Source organism: Xenopus laevis, chromosome 9_10L, assembly GCF_017654675.1.
Source record: "Xenopus laevis strain J_2021 chromosome 9_10L, Xenopus_laevis_v10.1, whole genome shotgun sequence".
Classification (NCBI taxonomy): Eukaryota; Metazoa; Chordata; class Amphibia; order Anura; family Pipidae; genus Xenopus; species Xenopus laevis.
The window spans coordinates 123,667,986-123,691,718 of NC_054387.1; the positions used below are offsets into that span (position 1 = coordinate 123,667,986).

General features: G+C 40.9%; 1 protein-coding gene across 1 annotated transcript in view; it reads left to right on the forward strand.

Moving 5' to 3' along the window:
• Positions 1 to 23,733, forward strand: part of ppl.L (periplakin L homeolog) — a 47,306-nt gene that overhangs the window by 16,054 nt on the left and 7,519 nt on the right. The window contains exons 2-15 of the mRNA XM_018236668.2: positions 10,006 to 10,105; positions 15,296 to 15,450; positions 16,071 to 16,194; positions 16,275 to 16,400; positions 17,091 to 17,132; positions 17,525 to 17,686; positions 18,059 to 18,166; positions 18,510 to 18,605; positions 19,736 to 19,858; positions 20,051 to 20,197; positions 20,567 to 20,718; positions 21,232 to 21,329; positions 22,606 to 22,772; positions 23,499 to 23,677. Coding sequence (XP_018092157.1) covers positions 10,006 to 10,105; positions 15,296 to 15,450; positions 16,071 to 16,194; positions 16,275 to 16,400; positions 17,091 to 17,132; positions 17,525 to 17,686; positions 18,059 to 18,166; positions 18,510 to 18,605; positions 19,736 to 19,858; positions 20,051 to 20,197; positions 20,567 to 20,718; positions 21,232 to 21,329; positions 22,606 to 22,772; positions 23,499 to 23,677 — 1,779 coding nt within the window. The remainder of the gene's footprint in view (positions 1 to 10,005; positions 10,106 to 15,295; positions 15,451 to 16,070; positions 16,195 to 16,274; positions 16,401 to 17,090; positions 17,133 to 17,524; positions 17,687 to 18,058; positions 18,167 to 18,509; positions 18,606 to 19,735; positions 19,859 to 20,050; positions 20,198 to 20,566; positions 20,719 to 21,231; positions 21,330 to 22,605; positions 22,773 to 23,498; positions 23,678 to 23,733) is intronic.

The following is a 23,733-nucleotide window of genomic DNA, read 5'->3' on the forward strand; positions in this document are numbered from 1 at the left end:
GATACCATAAAACTATGGCAGCATAGGTATTCCCCTGTACTAAGCACAATTCTGCAGGAACAGCCCCTAAGTTTGCTCATAGTCTGTACAGAGAGATCCCATAAAACTATGGCAGCATAGGTATTCCCCTGTACTAAGCACAATTCAGCAGGAACTGTCCCTAAGTTTGCTCATAGTCTGTACAGAGAGATCCCATAAAACTATGGCAGCATAGGTATTCCCCTGTACTAAGCACAATTCTGCAGGAACAGCCCCTAAGTTTGCTCATAGTCTGTACAGAGAGATCCCATAAAACTATGGCAGCATAGGTATTCCCCTGTACTAAGCACAATTCAGCAGGAACTGTCCCTAAGTTTGCTCATAGTCTGTACAGAGAGATCCCATAAAACTATGGCAGCATAGGTATTCCCCTGTACTAAGCACAATTCTGCTGGAACAGTCCCCTAAGTTTGCTCATTGTAAACTGTAAAGGTACAGTAACCATTTCAGTTTGGGTGCAGGTTACTAAGTATTATGGGTAATTGGTTTCTCTTGAGCAAAGCGAGTTCCTTGCTATCTGCTTGTCTGAAAACCAGTCTGTCAGGTTTAAAACTGAAGAGGGCCAACCCAAGGTTTGCTGTTACGTTGATACGAGTGAGTCTAATATAGATGTGTAATGACATATCAGCCATTTCCAGTGCCCAAAAAAAGAAGGGCGGACAAATATAAAAGTCACATTTTATAGGGAATTATCTAATATATAAATGCTCAATGACCTAGGCTGAGTTATACAGGTCAGAGTATTAATCAAGTATTATAAGGGATAATGTACCTCCTACTGTAAATGATAAGGATATTAGAAGTCACTGAGGGGTTGTTCTGTGACCATATAAAGGCACAAGGCTGCAGGCTGAGTTATACAGGGAACTCTTAGTATCACTCATGTATTATAAGGGATAATATACCCCTTACTGTAAATGATAAGGATATTAGAAGTCACTGAGGGGTTCTGTGACCATATAAAGGCACAAGGCTGCAGGCTGAGTAATACAGGGAACTCTGAGTATCACTCATGTATTATAAGGGATAATGTACCCCCTACTGTAAATGATAAGGATATTAGAAGTCACTGAGGGGTTCTGTGACCATATAAAGGCACAAGGCTGCAGGCTGAGTTATACAGGGAACTCTGAGTATCACTCATGTATTATAAGGGATAATGTACCCCCTACTGTAAATGATAAGGATATTAGAAGTCACTGAGGGGTTCTGTGACCATATAAAGGCACAAGTTATTCAGGGAACCCTGAGTATCACTCATCATGTAGAGTATTATGTAAGTGTTAACTCCATGGCATCTGACATTGTCATCAAGTTGGGAAATTTCAATCAAATAGTCCCATGATTGGCTGCACTTAGATCCCATGTTAATCCAATATTCCACTTGGAATAAGTGTAAAATTCTAATTGGATAGTCTGAGCATGTGTTCATCATACTTCCCATTATTGTGTTTATTGGTTGAACAGCCAGACACTGTGGCCCACCAGAGAATCTAACATGTGGGGTCCATTGTCACAATGTTTAAGAACAGATAATGATAAATAGTATAGTTGTTATATATACAGTATATCAGCTTATTAACTGGGTTCCGCTCTATGTGCAAAGTAAGTGCAAAGCAATCAGTCACTCTGCTCCTGACACTCATTATGGTTGAATGATTGAAAGGCGTTCATTATGAAAGGTCTCTTGGGCTTTCCTAACACTGTGGTTTTTCTAAAAAGAACGTGTATACAGGTAACTCCCTTTATCACAATAAAGCGATTATCTTCCCATAATACCCCAGTACAATATACTATTCTACCCAGGCTTTCTGCTAAGTGTTATTACTGGATAAATACAAGCATTCTTTCTCTCTCTCCTAGGGCCCAGTCCCTACCCAAGTGCAGACTGTACCTTCTGCTGGGAATAAGGGTGCGGCACTATAATAAACCCGCAGTGCCGTTTGTATTGGGGATTCACTGCAATGCAAATGATAAATACAGATGACGATGGGGGCAGAATTCATTACCTAGAGGTGTGTGGGGCTGAGGGGGGTTAAGGGGGAGATGATTTTATTTACTGTCTAGTAATTGCTGAGAGGTGACGCTATGGTGCAGGCCAAATATTTGAAATGATTTCACAGTAAGCAGGCTGCAACCTGCGCTGGATTAAGGAGCAGCAGAGCTGCCTGGGAGGCTGAGAGCTGGGCCAGTACTCACCTACACAACTACCTGCACAATGGCACACTAGTAAATGTGAGATGGCATGCTAGTAGTACCTGAACAATGGCATGTTTGTATGTGCAAAATGGTACATTAGTACCCACAGAATGACATACTAATACATGTAGAATTACTCAGAAGTACCTGTAGAATGGCACAGTAGTACCTGTAGAATGGCACAGTAGTACCTGTAGAACAGCACATTAGTACCTGTACAATGGCACAGTAGTACATGTAGAATGGCACAGTAGTACCTGTAGAATGGCACAGTAGTACCTGTAGAAAGGCCCAGTAGTACCTGTGGAATGGCCCAGTAGTACCTGTAGAATGGCCCAGTAGTATCTGTAGAATGGCACAGAGGTAGCTGTAGAATGGCATATTAGTACCTATAGAATGGTACAGTAGTACCTGTAGAATGGCACAGAGGTAGCTGTAGAATGGCACATTAGTACCTGTAGAATGTCACAGTAGTACCTGTAGAATGACACAGTAGTACCTGTAGAATGGCACATTAGTACCTTTAGAATGGCACAGTAGTATCTTTAGAGGGCAGCATGCTGTTAAGGGTCACATGGGCCGGCATTCCATTCCATTCACTGTCAGGTGCAAATGTTTGTGCTTCTGGAATCTGTTATGTTTTGGTTAGCCGAGGATGAGTAGAGTATAACAGTGCTTTATTAGCAGAGTCATGCAGGTATAACACAACAGTAAGCTTTCACTTTTAAGCTACCAGGAAGTATGCACAGTATACGTATGAGCACAGTGACATCTACAGGCCATTTGTATAAACACCACATATTCCCCCTATAGTAGGAAAGCATTTGGACAACTATAGTAAACAGCAACATTAAACAGTATGCATTTTAAAGCAATAATATACATTATTCACATCACATAGTCCTTGGTCCATGCAGGTAGTTTTCTGATTCTCTCAGTACGCCTTATAAGTGCACTTTCCTCAGGCCTATTGCAGTTGACATCAGGAGTAGGAAAATGTCCTTCATCAAATGGAGCTTCTCCAAAGTCATATCTAACAGGAGCAAGACAACTTGCATTCCATATGCATCCATCAGACAGTTCATATGTGTATGGTCCTCGCTGGCGTCTCACTTCAAGTGGTGTAGTAAATTTAGATTGTCCTTGTTTCAGTATTCCTGGTTTCTTAATTCTGACTAAAGATCCAGGCTGAAGGTGTACTTCTCTTGCATCACGTTTTCTGTCAGTATAAGCCTTGCATTTGGCTTGGTGACGTTTCACAATGTCAGCAGTAGATGATTTTGTAGGCACAGTATTTTGTGGAAGTTTGATGTCTGCAACATGTAACTTAGGGTGCATCTGTCTGCCATGTAATAATTTAGCAGGACATGATTGAGTTGTTGCATGACACGTTGCTCTGTAGTTATGTAGGAACACGGCTGTAAATACTTTCCAAGATTTCCCAGTTAGATTTGTGGTCTGTAGTGCTTCTTTCAGACTTCTGTTGAATCGCTCGATTTCTCCATTTGCTTGTGGGTAATACACTGAAGATTTCCTATGCACAATATTCCTCTCTATCAGAAAGGATTCAAACTCAGATGAGACAAACTGTGGTCCGTTGTCTGATATTAACTCCTTTGGATTACCTTCTCTGCTGAAGACTGTAGACAGAAATGTTATTATTGTAGCTGATGTTATATGAGAAACAAATGCAATTTCAGGCCATTTAGTGTAATAGTCCATCAAGGTTATAGCAAATCTACAATCTATAGGAGCATCTGTAAAAGGACCGACAATATCAATAGCAAGTTTTTCCCATGCTGAATCAGGGAATGGTACTGGTTTTACATCTGGTCTCAACTTAACTTTGTGTACAAAGTTCTTTGCAGAGCCCAGTGAAGTGTTGCTTTGTGGTGAAATTTTAGACACTGGCTGTGTGGCAGGCACTGGTGCTGTAGTAATGAGACCGTCAACTAATTGTAGGTTTAATGCAGCAAAGAGATCCCTTCCAAGTATATCAGTTCCCTTATTCACAATGTAAAAGTCACATTTTGCAGTATTTGATTCAAATTGTCCAGTCACTGGCAAGCAACCAAGCACAGGGATTGGATCCTTTAAGTAACTGACCAGTTTCAGGGCAGGTGCAACAAGCGGATCTTTTGCAAAGTATTTCAAGAAAATCTCCTTTGGTAGTATAGAAACAGCTGAACCTGTATCAGCATCAGGTTAATGGAGTGTCCATTGTCAGCAGAAGCAGTACTGACACTGACAGTGCATATAAACTTGTCTGGAATAAATGTACCAGCTTTATCCACACTTAATACTGTGACATTTGTAGTAGTGTGTTGTGTTGAACCACGGCGAAAGAAGTATTTTCTTTTTGTATTTGCTGCACGGTTTTGCAGTGTAGGTGAATCCCTTTCCTTAGCCCTGTATTTTGCCTGTGACTGTGCACAATTAGGCCACAGTGCTGAATTCACAGTCTGTACATTCCCAGCAGTTCCCTGACTGAGAGTTTTAGCCTCTGCCACTGCTCTTTCAATTTTGCTAGCAATTGTAATAGCCTTTGCAAGGGTTAAATACTGTGAGTTTGTTTTTTCCACTATTTGGTCTCTTAGCATTTCATCTGTTATGATGAGTCCCAAACTCACAGGTAACAACCAGCTCTCTCAAAACTGCTACAAATTGTTCTGTGGATTCCCCATTACGTTGGCGGAATTTATATCTTCAGGAACCACATTTACTCTTGGCACGAAAAAGTTCTTTATAGCAGTAAGAGCAGTTTCATAAGTATCATCAGGTAATGGTAATGTATAGAATATACGCTGTCCCTCTGCTCCCAGGCAGTGAATAAGTAAAGCTTTCTAGCAGCAGAAATCTCCCCCTCGGTCAGCAGTAATAATGTCATTTTCAAACATATGGATCCAAGCAGTAAAAGGTATGGTAGGCTCACCAGGGTTTGGAAGAAAAGGCGCAGGCTGCTGCAGAGGTAGACGTTTGTTATGTTTTGGGTAGCCGAGGATGAGTAGAGTATAACAGTGCTTTATTAGCAGATTCATGCAGCCATTACACAACAGTAAGCTTTCACTTTTAAGCTACCAGGAAGTATGCACAGTATATGTATGAGAACAGTGACATCTACAAGCCATTTGCATGAACATCACAGAATCAGGTGCAAAGTTTTGTTCCTGGCAGCTTTGCAGCCTAGAAAGTGACGCACATCCCATTGTTTTCTGATCTAGGATAAAGACTTTAGTCTTTAGTTGTCAGAAGACTTTACCCTAATGTAGCGCCCCTACTCAGGCGGGTGCTGATATACAGTTTGGTAGAATAGGCAACAGTGGGCTGTGACTGTCTTCATACCTCCCAACATTTTGGAAGTAAAAAGAGGGGCAAAAAATGTTTTTCCGCATGAAGCGCACAATTTTTTTACCACACCCCTTTCTGTGGCCACACCCCCTAATTACCATGTTTGTTTTACAAAATTTGGCAGGTTATGAAAGTTTGAAAATATTTCTCCTTATCTAAACTGTGTTTTTGTGTCTCAAAATTGTTACAAAGTATCTTATTTGCACCTGTTAGCTGTTCTGGGCTCTCTGCTAAAAGCCAATTAAGTGAGAAACTTTGTTCCTTTTTCTGGCTGTTCAGTGGAGAGAAAAGAGGGACAAATCCAGTACAAATGAGGGACTGCGGGTTGAGCTGTCAAAAGAGGGACTGTCCCTCCGAAAAAAGGGACAGTTGGGAGGTATGTCTCTTGCTGTCCATTGTTTGCACGAGGGGAAGAGGGGTGTGTGCAAAGGTTACAATTTTATCCACTGACTCATATGTGAATGTTTTTCAACTGACTCACAACTCTATGTTATGATATTCACTGGTACATGTGCTGGGGTTTATATGGGCTGGAATACAAGTTATACAACAGGGAGAGACTTCTGTTTTGCAATGGAACGGCCCTAGACAAGAAACCATTGCACAGACATCCCTATACACCCTGCCTCTAAAGAAATGTGCCTCCCGCCAGGGCCCAAAATGGGACAATCTATACACTTTATCTTTGTGTCTATGGCCAGCTCTATGGTCACAATGCATTGGGGTGTGGTTTCCACTGTGCAGGTTACTCTCTGCTATTTTGACTTGCTTACGGCATTTCTATTTCCCATAATTCCATGTGACAGGCGGGGGGTAACAAAACAAGCCTGCTCTGCCTGTCATGCTGCCCTCCAGCTGTAACAGCCTGGGGAAGAATCGTGAAAATTCTTCAGCTCAGTGGAAAGACAAGAAACAATACAGGAGGTAATATTTCATATACAGCTTCTATTACAAGTTTTCACTTGTGCAAAAATGGACTGGCAGGTGGAGGAGCATCATACTCGTCCCATTCCTCTGTATAGGAAGGGCAGGTAGTAACAAGGGCAACCAATTAGATGTTTGTTTTCAACATTCCGTCTGCAGGAAACTGCTCAAAGCAGAATGCTGATTGGCTGCTGTTACAGAATGGTGGGGCATCATAGAAGATTAGGGATGTCTAACCTGCTAATGTGATTTCATGTTTAAAGGGAAAATAACCCTTGTTATACCGCTATAACCCCACACTGATGATTTTTTTATGGGTTGTCTTATGGGAGTATTTTGTTATTAGAAGTCTGTGGAATTATCTGAGATGGACAATGACCGCCTCCTGACTGTGCCCCAGAGCGGCTGCTGGCACCTACTTTGTTTCTTATCAGGCCTATAGGAATGCTGCGTGATTGCTCTATCTTGATTGGCTCACATATTGGATTCTCAGGGGTCCAGTAGCTGTTTTTTTTTCTCTCCCAAGAACATTTTTCCATCATGAATAAGAGGAAAAGAGAGCAAATTTCTTGTTTTTCCCCCAAAGTTAGGAGTGCTCAGAGTAGAGAGATGGACCGAAACTTTTAGATAAATGCTTGCCAAATAAAAGCTACATAGTTAATGCCCCAGATAAACGGAGCAGATGTGGATATGCAGAACAATGTCATTTGGACTGGGTAACAGGGAAGATTGGCAGCTTTAAAATGAGTAGTGGAGTCTCGGCCAAAATAACATTTTATTGAACACAAAAGCTGTTTTTAGATAAAAAAAAAGTATAAAGAAAGGTATGTCTTTAAAAGGGAACTCCCCCCATAATTCGTTTTTTTGCAGAATGAAGGAAAATGTGAGCAACATCCCAGGAGTGAAAGTCTGGAAGAATGAATATGTGTGAGAGGGGATAATGTATTTGGCAAGTGCCAGGTTCTTTCTGCTGCTAATGCAATAACTCTGAACGGTGCCTTCCAAATGCAGAGCTGTGTTCCAGGGAAGCATACAGCAGCTGTCAGGGGATGATGGGAATTGTAGTTCAGCTATAGTGTAAGAAATGTTCACCATCATGGCCTACTATACACTTTATCCCACAGTTGCAATCTTTTCCCAATGATGCCAGTGACACTATCAGTCTACCAAAGACACCCAATAGACCTCTGATCTGCCCCAAAATTCCACCTATTTTGCATTAAACCCTGTCCCATCAGGTCTGCAATTCAGGTCTGTTCCAAGACCACTGGGGATATGCCATATACGCTCTGTCAGTTTAGGCAGGACAGGCAGCAATTACATACCTTATAAAATGCTGGCTAAAGGTTGGCAGGATTTGGGTGGGTCTGGGGTGTAACTAGGTGGGGTTGGAGTCATTCAGGGGCATGGCCTAAACCAGGGGTCCCCAACCTTTTTAACACGTGAGCCACATTCAAATGTAAAAAGAGTTGGGGAGCAACACAAGCATGAAAAAGTCTATTGGAGTGCCAAATAAGGGCAATTATTGGCTATTTGTTAGCCCCTGTGTGGACTGGCAGCCTACAAGAGGCTCTGCTTGGCATTTTACTTCATTTTTATGCCATTAAAACTTGCTTTCAAGCTTGGAATTCAAAAAAAGGCATCTGCTTTGACGACCCTGAGAGCAACATCCAAGGGGTTGGAGAGCAACATGTTGCTCACGAGCTACTGGTTGGGGATCACTGGCCTAAACTGTCCTGCATTGGGAGGGCAATACAGAAATCTAGGGGGCTAAATGAAGACAATTTACTCTTCCAGTTTATTCAGTACCTGCATTGCTCTTAGTCTAGGCTGTAATTTCTAGGGGCTGCCGCTTTCCTCCCATGGACACTAGGGAGCGCTGTTGCACAGATCAACCTTATTGAAGGAATCAAAGCTACTTACTGTATATCCAGAATGGAATTTAACATAGGGTTTAGCTGGCACAAAATATACAGTTTCTATATTATTTCTGATTAATGAGAGCGGCTTATCTCTTGTGACACATTGTCTATTGTGACAAAATATGGTCCAGCACATTTATTTTTTTTTAAATACAATGTCTAGTTAAGTATTTATAACAGCTGGAGGGCTGCAGGTTGCAAATACCTGATATAGCAGTACAGGACTACTGCTTACAGTGGGTATCGGGTTCTGTGCCACTGAGACAGAATGTTCTGTTATACAGATAGCTAGAATCTCAGCTGCCATAAAGCAGGACAGGACTGCTGCTTACAATGGGGATCAGATAAGATCTGTGCAGCCACTGGGACAGAATGTTCTGTTATACAGATAGCTAGAATCTCAGCTGCCATAAAGCAGGACAGGACTGCTGCTTACATTGGGGATCAGATAGGATCTGTGCAGCCACTGGGACAGAATGCTCTGTTATACAGATAGCTAGAATCTCAGCTGCCATAAAGCAGGGCAGGACTGCTGCTTACAATGGGGATCAGTTAGGATCTGTGCAGCCACTGGGACAGAATGCTCTGTTATACAGATAGCTAGAATCCCAGCTGCCATAAAGCAGAGCAGGACTGCTGCTTCCAATGGGGATCAGATAGGATCTGTGCAGCCACTGGGACAGAATGCTCTGTTATACAGATAGCTAGAATCTCAGCTGCCATAAAGCAGGGCAGGACTGCTGCTTACAATGGGGATCAGTTAGGATCTGTGCAGCCACTGGGACAGAATGCTCTGTTATACAGATAGCCAAAATATCAGCCATAAAGCAGGACAGGACTGCTGCTTACAGTGGGGATCCAATAGGATCTGTGCAGCCACTGGGACAGAATGCTCTGTTATACAGATAGCTAGAATCTCAGCCATAAATCAGGGCAGGGCTGCTGCTTACAATGGGGATCAGATCTGACAGTATACTCCCTTATAAAGATAGCTAGAATCTCAGCCATAAAGTGCAACAGAACTGCTGCTTTGTGGGAGAAAGGAAGGGGAATTAACCAGTTAAGTACACTTCTTCCTGCAAGTGCAAAAATGACTATAATCTATTTCTGGGTAAAATGGAAATGTCTTTAGGGCAAGAAGGTCTCAACATTGCGTTATTTATAAAATGTGTAACCATTTATATGCCGGTAGATATGAAAAGTACTTGGCCCATCAGTGTGTGCAAGGATAAGGGCAGTGGAAGGGCTGATAATATGTAGGGGGTAGGATTAGTGCTGCACAGGGTACAATAGAGAGACCCTGGTATGCATTTCCCTCTGTCCTGATCCCCTGGATTATACACACACACATAATTGGGAGAGGAACACAAAAGCTTGCGGTGAGTCACTGGCTAATGAGCTGGCTGCTTGCCCTTCCATGCTCTGCGCTGGCACTGGGCTCACTGCTGGAAGACTGCCAGGCCAGGGGTGGGAAGCAGAGTGGTGGGAGAAAAAGGCAAGAGAGCGCTGCTAGCAAAGAGAGCAATATGTTGTGCCTGTCTGACATTCACTCTCCCCTTGTGTTCTCCCCCAGTGTCTCCAACAAGGAGCTGTCAGAGCTGATCGAGAGGCTTCAGAAAAATGCAGATCAAGTGGAACGCAACGTGGTGGACACAGACACCAAACTGCAGGAGGTATGGGCACCCCTTTATTCTGGAGGGGAAGGTTGTGGGGGTAACACTTCTTATGGCAGGATCTGTCCCACAGGGAAACTGCAGGTGCAAGAGCACATACACACTCATAGATACATACATATGCACACACATAGGCACACGCAAACACACATGCATGCACACACACATAGGCACTCACACAGGCATATACATTGTAATTGCTGGTTCTTAGGAGCAAGTAGTATTTTTAAGCTCTGTGCTGCCTCCTGTTCTGCAGAACATTCACTTGCTCCTGGCCTCCTGTTGTACGGCTACTTCTGCCTCCACTTCGACTACAACTGCTGCATGCACTGATTTCAAAACAGTTGTTCACATTTTAAATTCAATTTTAGTATGATGCAGAGAGTGATATTCTCAGACAATTTGCAATTGGTTTTAATTTTTTTACTATTTGTGTTTTTTTGTTATTTAGCTTTTTATTCAGCAGCTCTCCAGTTTGCAATTTCAGCAATCTGGTTGCTAGGTTCCAAATTCCCCTAGCAACCATGCACTGATTTGAATAAGAGACTGGAATATGAATAGGAGGGAGTCTAAATAGAAAGAGGAGTAATAACAAGTAGCAATAACAATACATTTGTAGCCTTACAGAGCATTGGTGTTTTAGATGTTGTCAGTGACCTCCATTTGAAGGCTGGAAAGAGTCAGAAGAAGAAGGGAGATAATAAAAAAATTATAAAAAAATAAAAAAATTAAGTTAAATTGAAAGGTTGTTAAGAATTAGCCATTCTATATCATACTTAAAGTTAACTTAAAGGGTGGTTCACCTTTCAATTAACTTTTAGTATGTTATAGAATGGCCAATTCTAAGCAACTTTTAAACTGGCCTTCAATTTTTTTTGTTGTAGATAGTTTTAGAATTATTTGCCTCCTTCTTCAGACTCCTTTCATCTTTCCAATAGAGGTCACTGACCCCATCTAAAAACAAATGCTCTGTAAGGCTACACATTTATTGTTATTGCTACTTTTTATTACTCATCTTTCTATTCAGGCCTCTCCTATTCATATTTCAGTCTCTTATTCATATCAATGCATGGTTGCTAGGGGAATTTGGATCCTATCAACCAGATTGCTGAAATTGCAAACTGGAGAGCTGCTGAATAAAAAGCTAAATAACTAAAAAAAACACAAATAATAAAAAATTAAAACCAATTGTCTCAGAATATCACTCTCTACATCATACCAAAAGTATGATTAAGTTGATTTAAAGGTGAACGACCCATTTAAGCAGGGATTTATAAGAGCTAGTGCTTCCCCTGTGCCCAGTCTGACCCGTTATGACCGATGTGCTGGCACGGGCAGTTTCCTGGGAGATGGCAGGCTTATGTATATGGGCACTTGGCTCAGTGTGCTTGTGGGTTAGAATGGCTCATGGTCCTCTGTGGCCAGGCTAATGTTTTCAGATTCAGACTAATGCACAGTTAGAATGCTGACATAGCAAAGCCATCATACTGGGAGATCTGTATAGTGAATATATATATATATATATATATATATATATATATATATATATATATATATATATATATATATATATATATATATAGTAATACGTGCGACAGGCAGAGGGCATGGACACAGTGTTGCCTTTTCTTGGCATTAATTACTTTGTGTTGCCCAGTTATTTATGATACAACCTGCAGCTCTCCATTTGTTATTATACAGCAATTCCCAGCATCTCCACAACCAAAGATTTTCCCAGCATGCTGTGTTTTCTGTCCCAGAATGCTGCAAGCGTGCGTAGTAAACAAACAAACAGGCTTCTCTAAATTTTATGGGGTCATTTAATAAACACAACCACGTTTGCTTCAGTTCTGGTAACCCATAGCAACCAAACAATGCCAGATTGCAGTGACAGCTCTGCCGGTTGCCGTGGGTTACGTACCCTGCAGGGTAGTGTATGTCTGTTATTGCAATGCCCCTTTTGTGCTGCAAGTATGATTGGGTCATAACTAGGGTTGCAATCTTTTCTGGAAAAAAATACCAGCCTTCCTATATATTTATCTTTTTTCCCTATTAATAACATTGGGATCAGCCATCATTTTTACCGGCCAGTCCAGTAAAATACTGGCCAGATGACAACCCTAGTCATAGCCCTGTGCCTCTAGTGTGATGTTTACACCCCCTCGTCTGAATGCTGTCATGTCCCTGACCCCCTATAGCCCGGCCATTGCATGTCACTTCCCTCTGGAATCTATAGCTTTTCCCAGAATGCTACTGTTCCATGTGAGTGAGACATGATATATCCCAAGATGCACCTGTTCCACCACATCGCCCCCTGTGACCTTTCCAGCAACAACTGGCCTGTCTCCTGTCAGAGGGTATCACGTCTCCCAGCATGCATCTCTGCTACCAACCATTTTAATTAAAAGTCTGTGGAGACACTGAACATGAAGTAAACATTGCCGAAAACTTTTCCCACTGCTCCCCTCAGCATTCCAAAAAAACAGTAACAACAAAAAATGAAAGTAGTTTAATGGAATGACAATATAATGTACTATTGCCGTGCACTGGTAAATCCACTGAGTTTGCTACAGAAACGCTACTATAGTTTATATAAATAAGCTGCTGTGCAGCCATGGGGGCAGCCATTCAAGCACAGGATACACAGTAGATAACAGATAAGTAATACTATTGTTTATATAAACAAGTTGCTGTGTAGCAATGGGGGCAGCCATTCAAGCACAGGATACACAGTAGATAACAGATAAGTACTACTATAGTTTATATAAACAAGCTGCTGTGTAGCTATGGGGGCAGCCATTCAAGCACAGGATACACAGTAGATAACAGATAAGTACTACTATAGTTTATATAAACAAGCTGCTGGGCAGCCATGGGGGCAGCCATTCAAGCACAGGATACACAGTAGATAACAGCTAAGTACTACTATAGTTTATATAAACAAGCTGCTGTGTAGCCATGGGGGCAGCCATTCAAGCACAGGATACACAGTAGATAACAGATAAGTACTACTATAGTTTATATAAACAAGCTGTTGTGTAGCCATTGGGACAGCCAATCAAGCACAGGATACACCGTAGATAACAGATAAGTACTACTATAGTTTATATAAACAAGCTGCTGTGTAGCCATGGGGGCAGCCATTCAAGCACAGGATACACAGTAGATAACAGATAATTACTACTATAGTTTATATAAACAAGCTGTTGTGTAGCCATGGGGGCAGCCATTCAAGCACAGGATACACAGTAGATAACAGATAAGTACTACTATAGTTTATATAAACAAGCTGCTGTGTAGCCATGGGGGCAGCCATTCAAGCACAGGATACACAGTAGATAACAGATAAGTACTACTATAGTTTATATAAACAAGCTGCTGTGTAGCCATGGGGGCAGCCATTCAAGCACAGGATACACAGTAGATAACAGATAAGTACTACTATAGTTTATATAAACAAGCTGCTGTGTAGCCATGGGGGCAGCCATTCAAGCACAGGATACACAGTAGATAACAGATAAGTTCTGAAGAATCCCTGTGCCTTTTCTCCTTTTTCAGCTTTGAATGGCTGCCCCCATTTCTACACAGCAGCTTGTTTATATAAACTATTGTAGAGTTTCTGAAGCAAACACACCAGTTTTACCATTGCAGCACGACGGTACATTATATTGTCATTCCTTTAACACACTTACTTTTTTTGGCATTACTGTTCCTTTAATTCCTGACGTCGGTGCAACAGTGCTACGTCAGCCATCTTGCCGTTATCTAACATAGAGGTTTTGCTTGCTCATGTCACTCTGGAATCAGAAGGGTGGACACAGTGCTGAATATGGAATCTATAACCCCCAAAATGTTGCCTCCTCCTTCCAGCAGGAACTGGCCCTGGCATGGTTCATTTTCCAACATTTTTACCAAAAAAGCCCTGGATATTTTAGCCCACACCCAGACTTGCCTCTATCCACATACTCTTTTTGCATTCCACTTTCCTGGACTGTTTCAACAAATTTGGGATGATTGTCAATTATACCCTGAACAGCTGGGCGGGGGGGTCTCCAAACCAGGTATTATAAGACTTGAAGAGGGTTTCCAAAATGTAGAATTATTACTCACCACACCCAAGTACTGCATTCAATTTGTTAAGTTGTATTTTAGTCTCTTTTGTACTTGGGTATAATTATATGGCTCCCACCAACCTCAAGTCCATTAAGGGTGAAACAAAATGGCGCCCATTCAAAGTTGGGTTTCTTTGACCTAACAAACTTACCAGAGGTGCACCAAAAATGGCACCCAATTTAAACTGGGTGTATATTTATATAACTTACACCTGACTAAATAAACCTTCTAAAGGTGAACCAAAATGGCACCCATTGGGTGTAGCTCTTTATTTATAGTATCTACACCTGAGCTAATTATACAGAGGGGTTGGTTTATGTGGATAACTCAGGGATTGGATCACCGGTCTCCAAACCAGGATAAACCCCCAAAATGAGGCGTAATACACTAGGGCTTCACCAAAGGAACTATAGAAATGCAAGCACTAGGGGTTATTTACTTTAATCACGGATGCAAGAGAAAAAGCACTAGGTGGAGAAAAAAAAACGCACTCACTTGGAGCCTGGCTGTAGATGTAAATAAATACAGGGCTCCACTTCGACCTACAGCCATTGGTGCTTCCTAAATTGGATGCTTACACCCAGGGGTGCTTCGCCAATGAGGCAAGTTGAGGCTGAAGTTGAAGTTGAGATCTGGCGGCAGCACCCCACTAGGTACCAGGGGCAGCAAAAATGCTGCTCCTGGTACTTTAAGAGCGAATTTCCTGGGGGAGGGGGGGCAGCAGCAATTGCTGCTGCCTCAGGCGGCGGAGGGGCCAGGATCGCCCCTGCTTGCACCCCATGCCCACCCTCATGAATACACCACTGCTGGATGCATGCAGAGCTGTATTCATGGGGTGAACGCAGGTCTCTAGGCCCTGTTTTGGACAACACTCTTTCTTATAAATGCAGGGGAAAGGGAAATAAGTCAAAAACGACACAGGACGCTATAGGAAATGGCATTGGCGTATCTTGTGATTTTCAGATAACAGATCCTGTATCTGCAGAACATAACACATTGTAGAAAGGTCCATGTATGAATACAAACACATGTTGTGTGAATAGGCGACACCTGAAAATCTGTTTTGCTTTGGCTCAGGACGCGGATAAGCTTGCTGCCTCCAGACCACTAAGCTACAAGGATTACACCACCAACACCATCAAGGAATCAGAGAAAATTGTCGTGGTACTGGAGACAGATGCTGTGCAGGCACGCCAGCTCAAGCACCCACAGGCCGACATGATTAGTGAGGAGTGAGTATCCACCATGATCTTTAACTCAATTACTGCTGCTTGTGAACTTCCCCATAAGGGACATTTAGTGGGCTGCAGTATGGCCCCCAATAGACTTACAAGGCATCTCCAATGGATTTATGCTGCTGTGTTTGTCTCCATGAGCTAATAATATGGATTTGAGATCGGAGAGGAGACCTACAAAATTCCCAATACAAAAATAGTTTCTGTATAGATAGCCTGGCCTGTGACAGGTGCTCATTTTGAGCTGACATGCTGTTATATTCATGTGTGAGGAACTTCCATTAACCCCCCTTTTCCTCTTGGCATAGATGACACTTAAAAAGATGAAAGGAAAAATGCTTTAGTTTTATTTTCCTGTAGACAGATAGTTAAAGGGGAAGTCCACCCAAAAATGTTTTTGCATAGTGTTTGGGTGTTATCAAATTCATAGCTCCAATTTAACAATTTATTATTATGTATAAATTATATTGCGTGAACACAAGGATTAGTAATGTTCCTGGCCTTCCGTTGAATGCATCTGGAGCTACACTTTTTTGAGTCTATACTGAAGATATGGGCACTATTCTCCTATAGCATTTTAAGATAAGGAATAGTTATTATACCTTAATGCTTTACAGCATTCGCCAACTAAAGGAACGGATTCAGGCCCAGAAAAAGAAGCACGACCACGTTTATAACCAGAAGATACCTAAGGGAGAAGTTCCAAGATTCGACTGGGGCAAATTGATTGATAGTAATATGGTAGGTTGTATCTATTACAAGAGGTAGCAGAGGAGCTGGTGCAGATGTCAGGGATGAATACAGTATTTTTCTTCCCTCAGGATGAGCTGAACAACCAGGGGTTTGCAACAGATTTGCCCAACCTGGAGAAACAGATTGAAGAGCATAACATCTTCCACAATGAGGTCAAGACCATTGGGGATCAAGTCAACAAGAATAATGACAAGGTGAATATTAATTTAAGTGACAGACATCATGTTCTTATCCATATCAGTTCTCTAGTTATCTGCTAAATAGTGTCATCTTGTAAAATGACTCATGGAATCCTTCAAGATTAAAAATAATGGGCCTGGCAGCCCATGGTTGGATACCACCTGGTGAACCTGTTATATCATCCTAGAGAAGTAGGGTGACTTGGATATTATATATTTGGTAGTGGTTCAGCGAGATTTTGGTTGTTTGATTGATGAAATGAAGAAAAATAGTTTGTAGAGTGGGCCCATGGTCTAAGGTTTTCTAGTGGGCCCCTGGCATCCCAGTCGCACCATACATCTTAACATTTAATCCTCTTTGCATTAAAGAAAAAAAACTCCGTGTGAACCTTCTCGTTCTAATGCCAACTAACAATCTGCTTAAAATTGTTCCATGGGTCCCATTCTAGACTTTAATAGGTTCTTTCTGAAAGACATATTGGCATCTCTCTTTTTATCTCCTTCTGAGAGTAGTGTCCCTGTTTGCAGGTTGATTCCCTATTTTTTGCATTGTTTGTAGCTACTTAATGACTCTGTAATATATTCGTATGTGTTTGCCCTGCATGCATTTCATTGCATTTTTTTTCTTGATTAATAATATTTGGTCTGAATGTGTTCCTAATGTGCTTTGACTCAATTGAATGTTGTTGTCGATTTTCATTTCAGGAATACATTAGTGGTCTGCAGGTGAAATACCAAAAGCTTTTGGTAAGAAATAGCTATATTATTCTCTTATTCTGATTTAAAATATATGCGTATCTTACCTAAGAGGGCTTGCACATTTGCAATAGACTCCCTTTGTTTTATTATTTGTTCCAAACTGACCAGCGGAGCAAGCACACAGTTTGCAGCAATGCCATTTTCCAAGGATTTTAATAATATGCATAATTCTCTAATTATGGCAGAATGCAAAATGCGCTAATATATATTCATTTTTAAAGGGGAGTTGGGTTAAAAGTATATAAAACAATTAATCTAAATAATCTAAATAAAATTAATTCTGAAAAACAAACAAAATTGTTCATGTGCCCCTGAATAAGGAGTCTGTCCCTAGTTTTGCGACTCTGCCCTCAATGTGATTCTCTTGCTGTCTTTGACAGTCTGCATCCCAGAAGCGCCAGAGGGATCTCAGTACCCTGCAGGATTACATGCAACGTTGCACCAATGAACTGTACTGGCTGGATCAGCAGGAGAAGGAACGCATGGAGTATGATTGGAGCGATCACAACAAGGACTACATAAGCCGTCGGAGGCAATACGAGGTGCGAGGCTCACCCTAAAACACTGTTGGTGCCATGATGCTTTCATTGTTCAAGCTAAAAGTTGTTAGGGCTTTTGGGAGTTATAATATTTCAACAGCAGAAGGGACGGTGACTGTCTCAAATTATTTTGACCTACTGTACTAACACTGTAGAGAAGTATTAGAATCATCTAAATTTAGTTTGTTGCTTTGGTTACAGTTCTTCGGATGGTACATAGACTCCCAGTGGTGCCCAAAGCAGAGTCTTGAATAGAAAAATATGTTCATTGTCTTCTAGTGAGATATCGAAAAGGCTAATAAAAATTACAGAGATCGCTTTTCCTATGCTTAATATTTTCTAAAAAAAGTCTCTCAATTCTTCTTCTTCAAATAGAACTTCATCCAGCATAGTCTGGAGACAAAGGAGCATGAAATCAGCAAGCTTCAGGAAGAAGGCGACAAGCTCATTGCATCAGGACACCCTGGAAAAATATCAATTGAGGTAAACAAAATAACTCTTCAGTGTAATTCATTTTGATGCCGTCCACTGTGAGAACCCAGGAATTACTGGCAGCTCGAAGATGGTGGTAGCTCCAGGGTTCCCCTGCATCAATAGAAGCACTTTCACATGATTTGGAATAGGTGGCGGGGCAGATGCCCTGGCACTGAGCATGACGGACTGCAACTACCTTTAATGAATGTCATGAATGCTCATAACAAGTGTCTAATTTTTTGCATTACCAAAACTTTGGTTTAGGTCCTAAATGTGCCCGTATGTCCTTTCTCTGTTTACATGTTGCAACATTTGCAAACTTTTCCTCTCTACAAAATGTGCTCCTCTTCAGGCCCATACAGAAGCAGTTCATGCAGACTGGAAGGAGTATTTGAACCTCCTGATTTGTGAGGAGAGTCACCTGAAGTACATGGAGGATTATCATCAGGTGAGCATGATACAGGCATGAAAGTTGAGTTAGAATCAGTAAAACAGACAAAAGGCATGAAGATTTAACAAAGTTCAGCTATAGAGATGTCCGCCTGCCGAAAAATATAATGTATATAACTCATTCATAGTATCCCAAAGTCAATTCCATGTATAACACCCTGGAACACATGGCAGATAAATATAGTACCAATTCCATGTATAATACCCAGAACACATGGCAGATAAATGCAGTGCCAATTCCATGTATAATACCCCAGAACACACGGCAGATAAATACAGTGCAAATTCCATGTATAATACCCCAGAACACATGGCAGATAAATACAGTGCCAATTCCATGTATAATACCCCAGAACACATGGCAGATAAATACAGTGCCAATTCCATGTATAATACCCAGAACACATGGCAGATAAATACAGTGCCAATTCCATGTATAATACCCCAGAACACACGGCAGATAAATACAGTGCCAATTCCATGTATAATACCCCAGAACACATGGCAGATAAATACAGTGCCAATTCCATGTATAATACCCCAGAACACATGGCAGATAAATACAGTGCCAATTCCATGTATAATACCCAGAACACATGGCAGATAAATACAGTGCCAATTCCACGTATAATACCCCAGAACACATGGCAGATAAATACAGTGCCAATTCCATCTATAATACCCCAGAACACATGACAGATAAATACAGTGCCAATTCCATGTATAATACCCCAGAACACATGGAAAATCAATACAGTGCCAATTCCATGTATAATACCCCAGAACACATGGCAGATAAATACAGTGCCAATTCCATATATAATACCCCAGAACACATAATAAATTAAATGTAGTGCAAGTTCCATATATAATGCCGCTAGAACCCATGGAAGTATAAATATAGTTTCAATTCCACGTATAACACCCCAGAGTATATGACACATTTTAAATGTTATACCATTTCCATGTATAATACCCTTGGGATGCATGGCAGTATATCATGTATAATAGTGCAATGCCATCTTGTTTGTTGTAGGAAATTCATTGGTGTTGATTAGGGGAAGCTTGGCCTTTCCATGCCATAATTAAAAACTGTTCAGATGTTCACCTTTCCTCTCCTTTTTTTAGTTCTACAGAGACGCAAAAGATGCTCAGGATCTGCTAAAGAAAGTTGACGGTGATATAGACCATAAGTATAACCCAGACTACAAGGACCGTTACCAGATTGAAGCTCAGCTACGTGAGCTGGAGGTAAGGGGCATCAAACAATGGGGTCTACACAAGGGTGGTGAGGTCCAAACATCTTGAACAAAATGAATAATCTTTCTAACAAGACAAAGAAACATCTTGCATAGAGGTCTAAATTATAAATGGTTTGGTAAATGAATCAGTCAACTGAGGCCATCTCTAGGATCTTAGTGTAACTGGAAATTTTCTCCACAGGATCAGGACAAGGCTTTAGATAAGTACGAGGAAGTCATACAATCTCTGCAAAAGCGCAGCCAGCAGGTGGTGCCACTAAAATTCCGCAGGGAGACTCCATTGAAACCAATCCCAGTGGAATCCTTGTGTGACTTCTACTCTGAAGAGGTATGGTGCACTTGGGCTAAATCTTTAATTAATATACCAAAGAGCAAAGGCAGTACAGGGTTAGCTGGTTAAACTGGTTTAGATATTTGCTTTTAACTCCATGTGGACTCTCCTGAAACATATAGGAGCAATTTAAGGTACATAGTTCAGGATTCATTTGCACTGTGTAATGGTGGTCATAATATTCAAGTTGCAGGGCTTCTCTAGATTTTACAAAGTTGACCCTGACTCTGTCATCCTCTGATTTCTGCTCTCACCATTGTTGACTTCTGTTCTGTAGTTTTCTATTTTGTTCCGTAAGCCGCAAAGAGAACACTCTCAGTAATATTTGTCATTTATACAAATTGAACTTATTTTGTGTTCTGGCAGGGTGAGATTAGCCGTGGAGTGAGTTATACTCTGAAGGCCAATAGAGGGGAGAAATGGGAGTTGACTGACAGCAATGGAAAGAAATTGGTTGCACCATCAGTATGCTTCACAATCCCACCAACTGACCCTGAGGCTGTAGCACTTGGAGAAAGGTATTTGGTTAGAGCTGTATTTACATATGATATCTCTACTACTGTATTCTCTTATTACATTTGCCTCATCCCTTAGCTTCTCTTCTGTAGCTGCTCTCTGTGACTTCTTCCCAAAGTGTCTTTATAATCAAGTTCTTTTAACTTTTCCCCATCTCCTCCTATAATGACACTCTAAAGCTCCATCCCAAGCTTCTCCTTTAGCTACTCAATGCTATAGCCATAAGAAAAGAAGGAGATCAACTGCTATGTATTCATATACTGTATAATCACAAGTTCTCCAGACTTCTGTTAGTAGTTTCCCCAAAAATGTCAACCTTCTCCTTGAACCTGTATTTACTGTATTTATGTGTTTATATAGCCACTTCCTAACATATAACTCTTCCTTTTATCTTTTACCATATATTAACTTTAACAAACACTTCTCATAAATTCAAAAGTGTATTTATTTTAAAGAGTCCCTATTTATCAGCTCTTTTATCTAATCCTTTCATCTCTGCAATTTCTTCCTCCCAGCATGGTCAACCAATACCGAGCAACAAAGCAAAAATCAGTCGGATCAAAAAATGCATTGCTGCAGCACTTAGATGTGCAAAAGAAGGAAAGCAGTCAAGGTATGTGGGGGAGACAAGTGGGACAGTAATCCAAATGGCATTCGTACAGGCAGCAATGTGTAGAATAAAGTGCAAGAGCTAACCAACAAGTAGGATAAATGCTGAATATGTGGGATAAGATGGAAGGGTTGGATATATAGTTGATATGTAGGGTAAGAAGCAATGTCAGAGCATAGAGTAGGATATAAAGGGAATATGTAGGATATGGTGCAACTTTTGACTATAGAGTAGGATATAGGGGAAATATGTAGGAGAACATGCAAGTTCTGACCATATATTTAAGATATATGGTGAATATATAAGCAAGGATGTAAGGTATAATCATAGAGTAGAATATATGGGAAATATGTAGGATAATGTGCAAGTTATGACCATAGAGTAGTATATCTAGGAAGTATGTAAGGTATTACCATAGAGTAGGATATATGGGAAATAGGGAGGATAACAAGTTCTGACCATAGAGTAGGATATATGAGGAATGCATAGGAGAAAGTGTAAATTCTGACTATAGACTTGACTATATGGGGATTACATAGGATGGGGAAAATGTAGGATATGGTATAAGGCATAAGCATATATGGGACATATGGGGAATGTGTAGTATAGGATGAAAGGTATAACCACAGAGTAGAATACACAGAAGATATTTAGGATAAGGTGCAAATTCTTACTGTAGACTTGAATTTATGGGATATGAAGGATTGAGAGTGTGATCTAACCACAGAGTAAAAACATATAGAAAATATATAGAGTATGGGATCTGACCATAGAAGAATATGTAGAATAGCTCTTACTAGAAAAAAAAGTAGAAAATAAGAGCTGTATGTAGGATATGATGTGAGTTCTAACCATGGAGTATATAATAATATTCTGGAGTTCAGAATACAGTGCATGTTATGATCATGGATTAGGATATATTGAGAATATATTGGATACGGTGCAAATTCTGACGTCAGAGTTAGATATATGAGGAATATGTAGAATAAGGCTTAACCAAAATATGGAGAATGTACATTTTGTACCCAATATCTTGGGTTTGGTGCAATTTCTGACTATGCAGTTAGATTTTTGGGGAATATGTAGGGTGGGTGTATGTTCTTACCATAGTGTAGGATATATGGGATTATGTAGGATAGAGTGTGACTTCTGCCTATAGGATACAAAATGAATATGTAGTATATGATGTGAGGGCCTCACGTATATACGACATCGACAAATATATTTCTGAAAAACCTTTAACTAGTATCACATTTGCCTAATTTTGTTATCCTCACAGTCGCTGCAAATGCCCAGGATACTCAAGGGCGTCAACTGCTTGCTGGATTGGACAAAGTCCAAAGTGATTTGGAAAGGCAAGAGAAAGCCATAAGCTCCCAACTGCGCCCACCTCTAGAGCAGATCAGAGCCGTGCAGGACAGCTCAGAGAGGCTGAAGGAGCTCAAGGTGAGTGAATCAAGTAGTTGTGCATGAATACAAAGCAAATGCCTTTTAGTATTTTTGAATAATGTATAAGGAATGAGTCTGCATTCCAAGCCTAGTTGCTAGCAGAGCTTAGGTGCACAAATATATGTTAAGGCAAGAATCTGTCCCGTAGAAAGGTCATGTACTACTTGTTATAACTTGGCTATAGTAATAAACATTTGGAAAATGACCCCTGGGTTGGTCTAGAGATGTTATGGACAATCAAGAGATGCATTGCTGTGAACTGTGCAGTTGGGAAGTAAAAATAATTACCTATACTAACATATATTTATGGTATCCCTTTGTACTGGCAATGAGGACACCTTAGGACTTGTCTGTTATGCAGGGTTCGATTTATGGCCTCAATGTGTCATCAAACCATGGACTTTTGACTGCTGGATCATACCCCCTACTTGCTGCTTATTATGGGTTTATAAAACAATAGGAGGGCTACGGGAGGTTACAACCATCCTGAGATATAATGACAAGGCTAAAATTGCTGAGCCAGTGGAACCTTCATAGAAGCTGGGCCAGAAAAACAAAAGGAAAATAAGTATATATATACATTTCCTAGTGTTGACAATAAACAAGCCCAAGTAGAAAGTATAATATAATGCTGTATCCATTAATAGCTGAGTGTGTGCTGTCTAGAGACATTATTTTAAACTTGTTTATTTGAACACTTCCCTTCTCTGTTGTCACATTTAGAATATCTCAAACCAAGTACTGCGCATTGAACCTGAAAAGGTCCAGAAGGTCCAAGAGTGTGAGGCATTCCTGCAGAAATCCCCTGATGTCTCTTGCTCACCCATCTTGATGAGCAAAATGGGAGAAACCAACAAGAAATATGAAAGGGTCAATGATCTTCTCTTATCGGCTCAGGAGAAGTATGTATTCTACGAGGCACTGTAACATTGTGTCTAAATTTATGTAATGCAAGGTA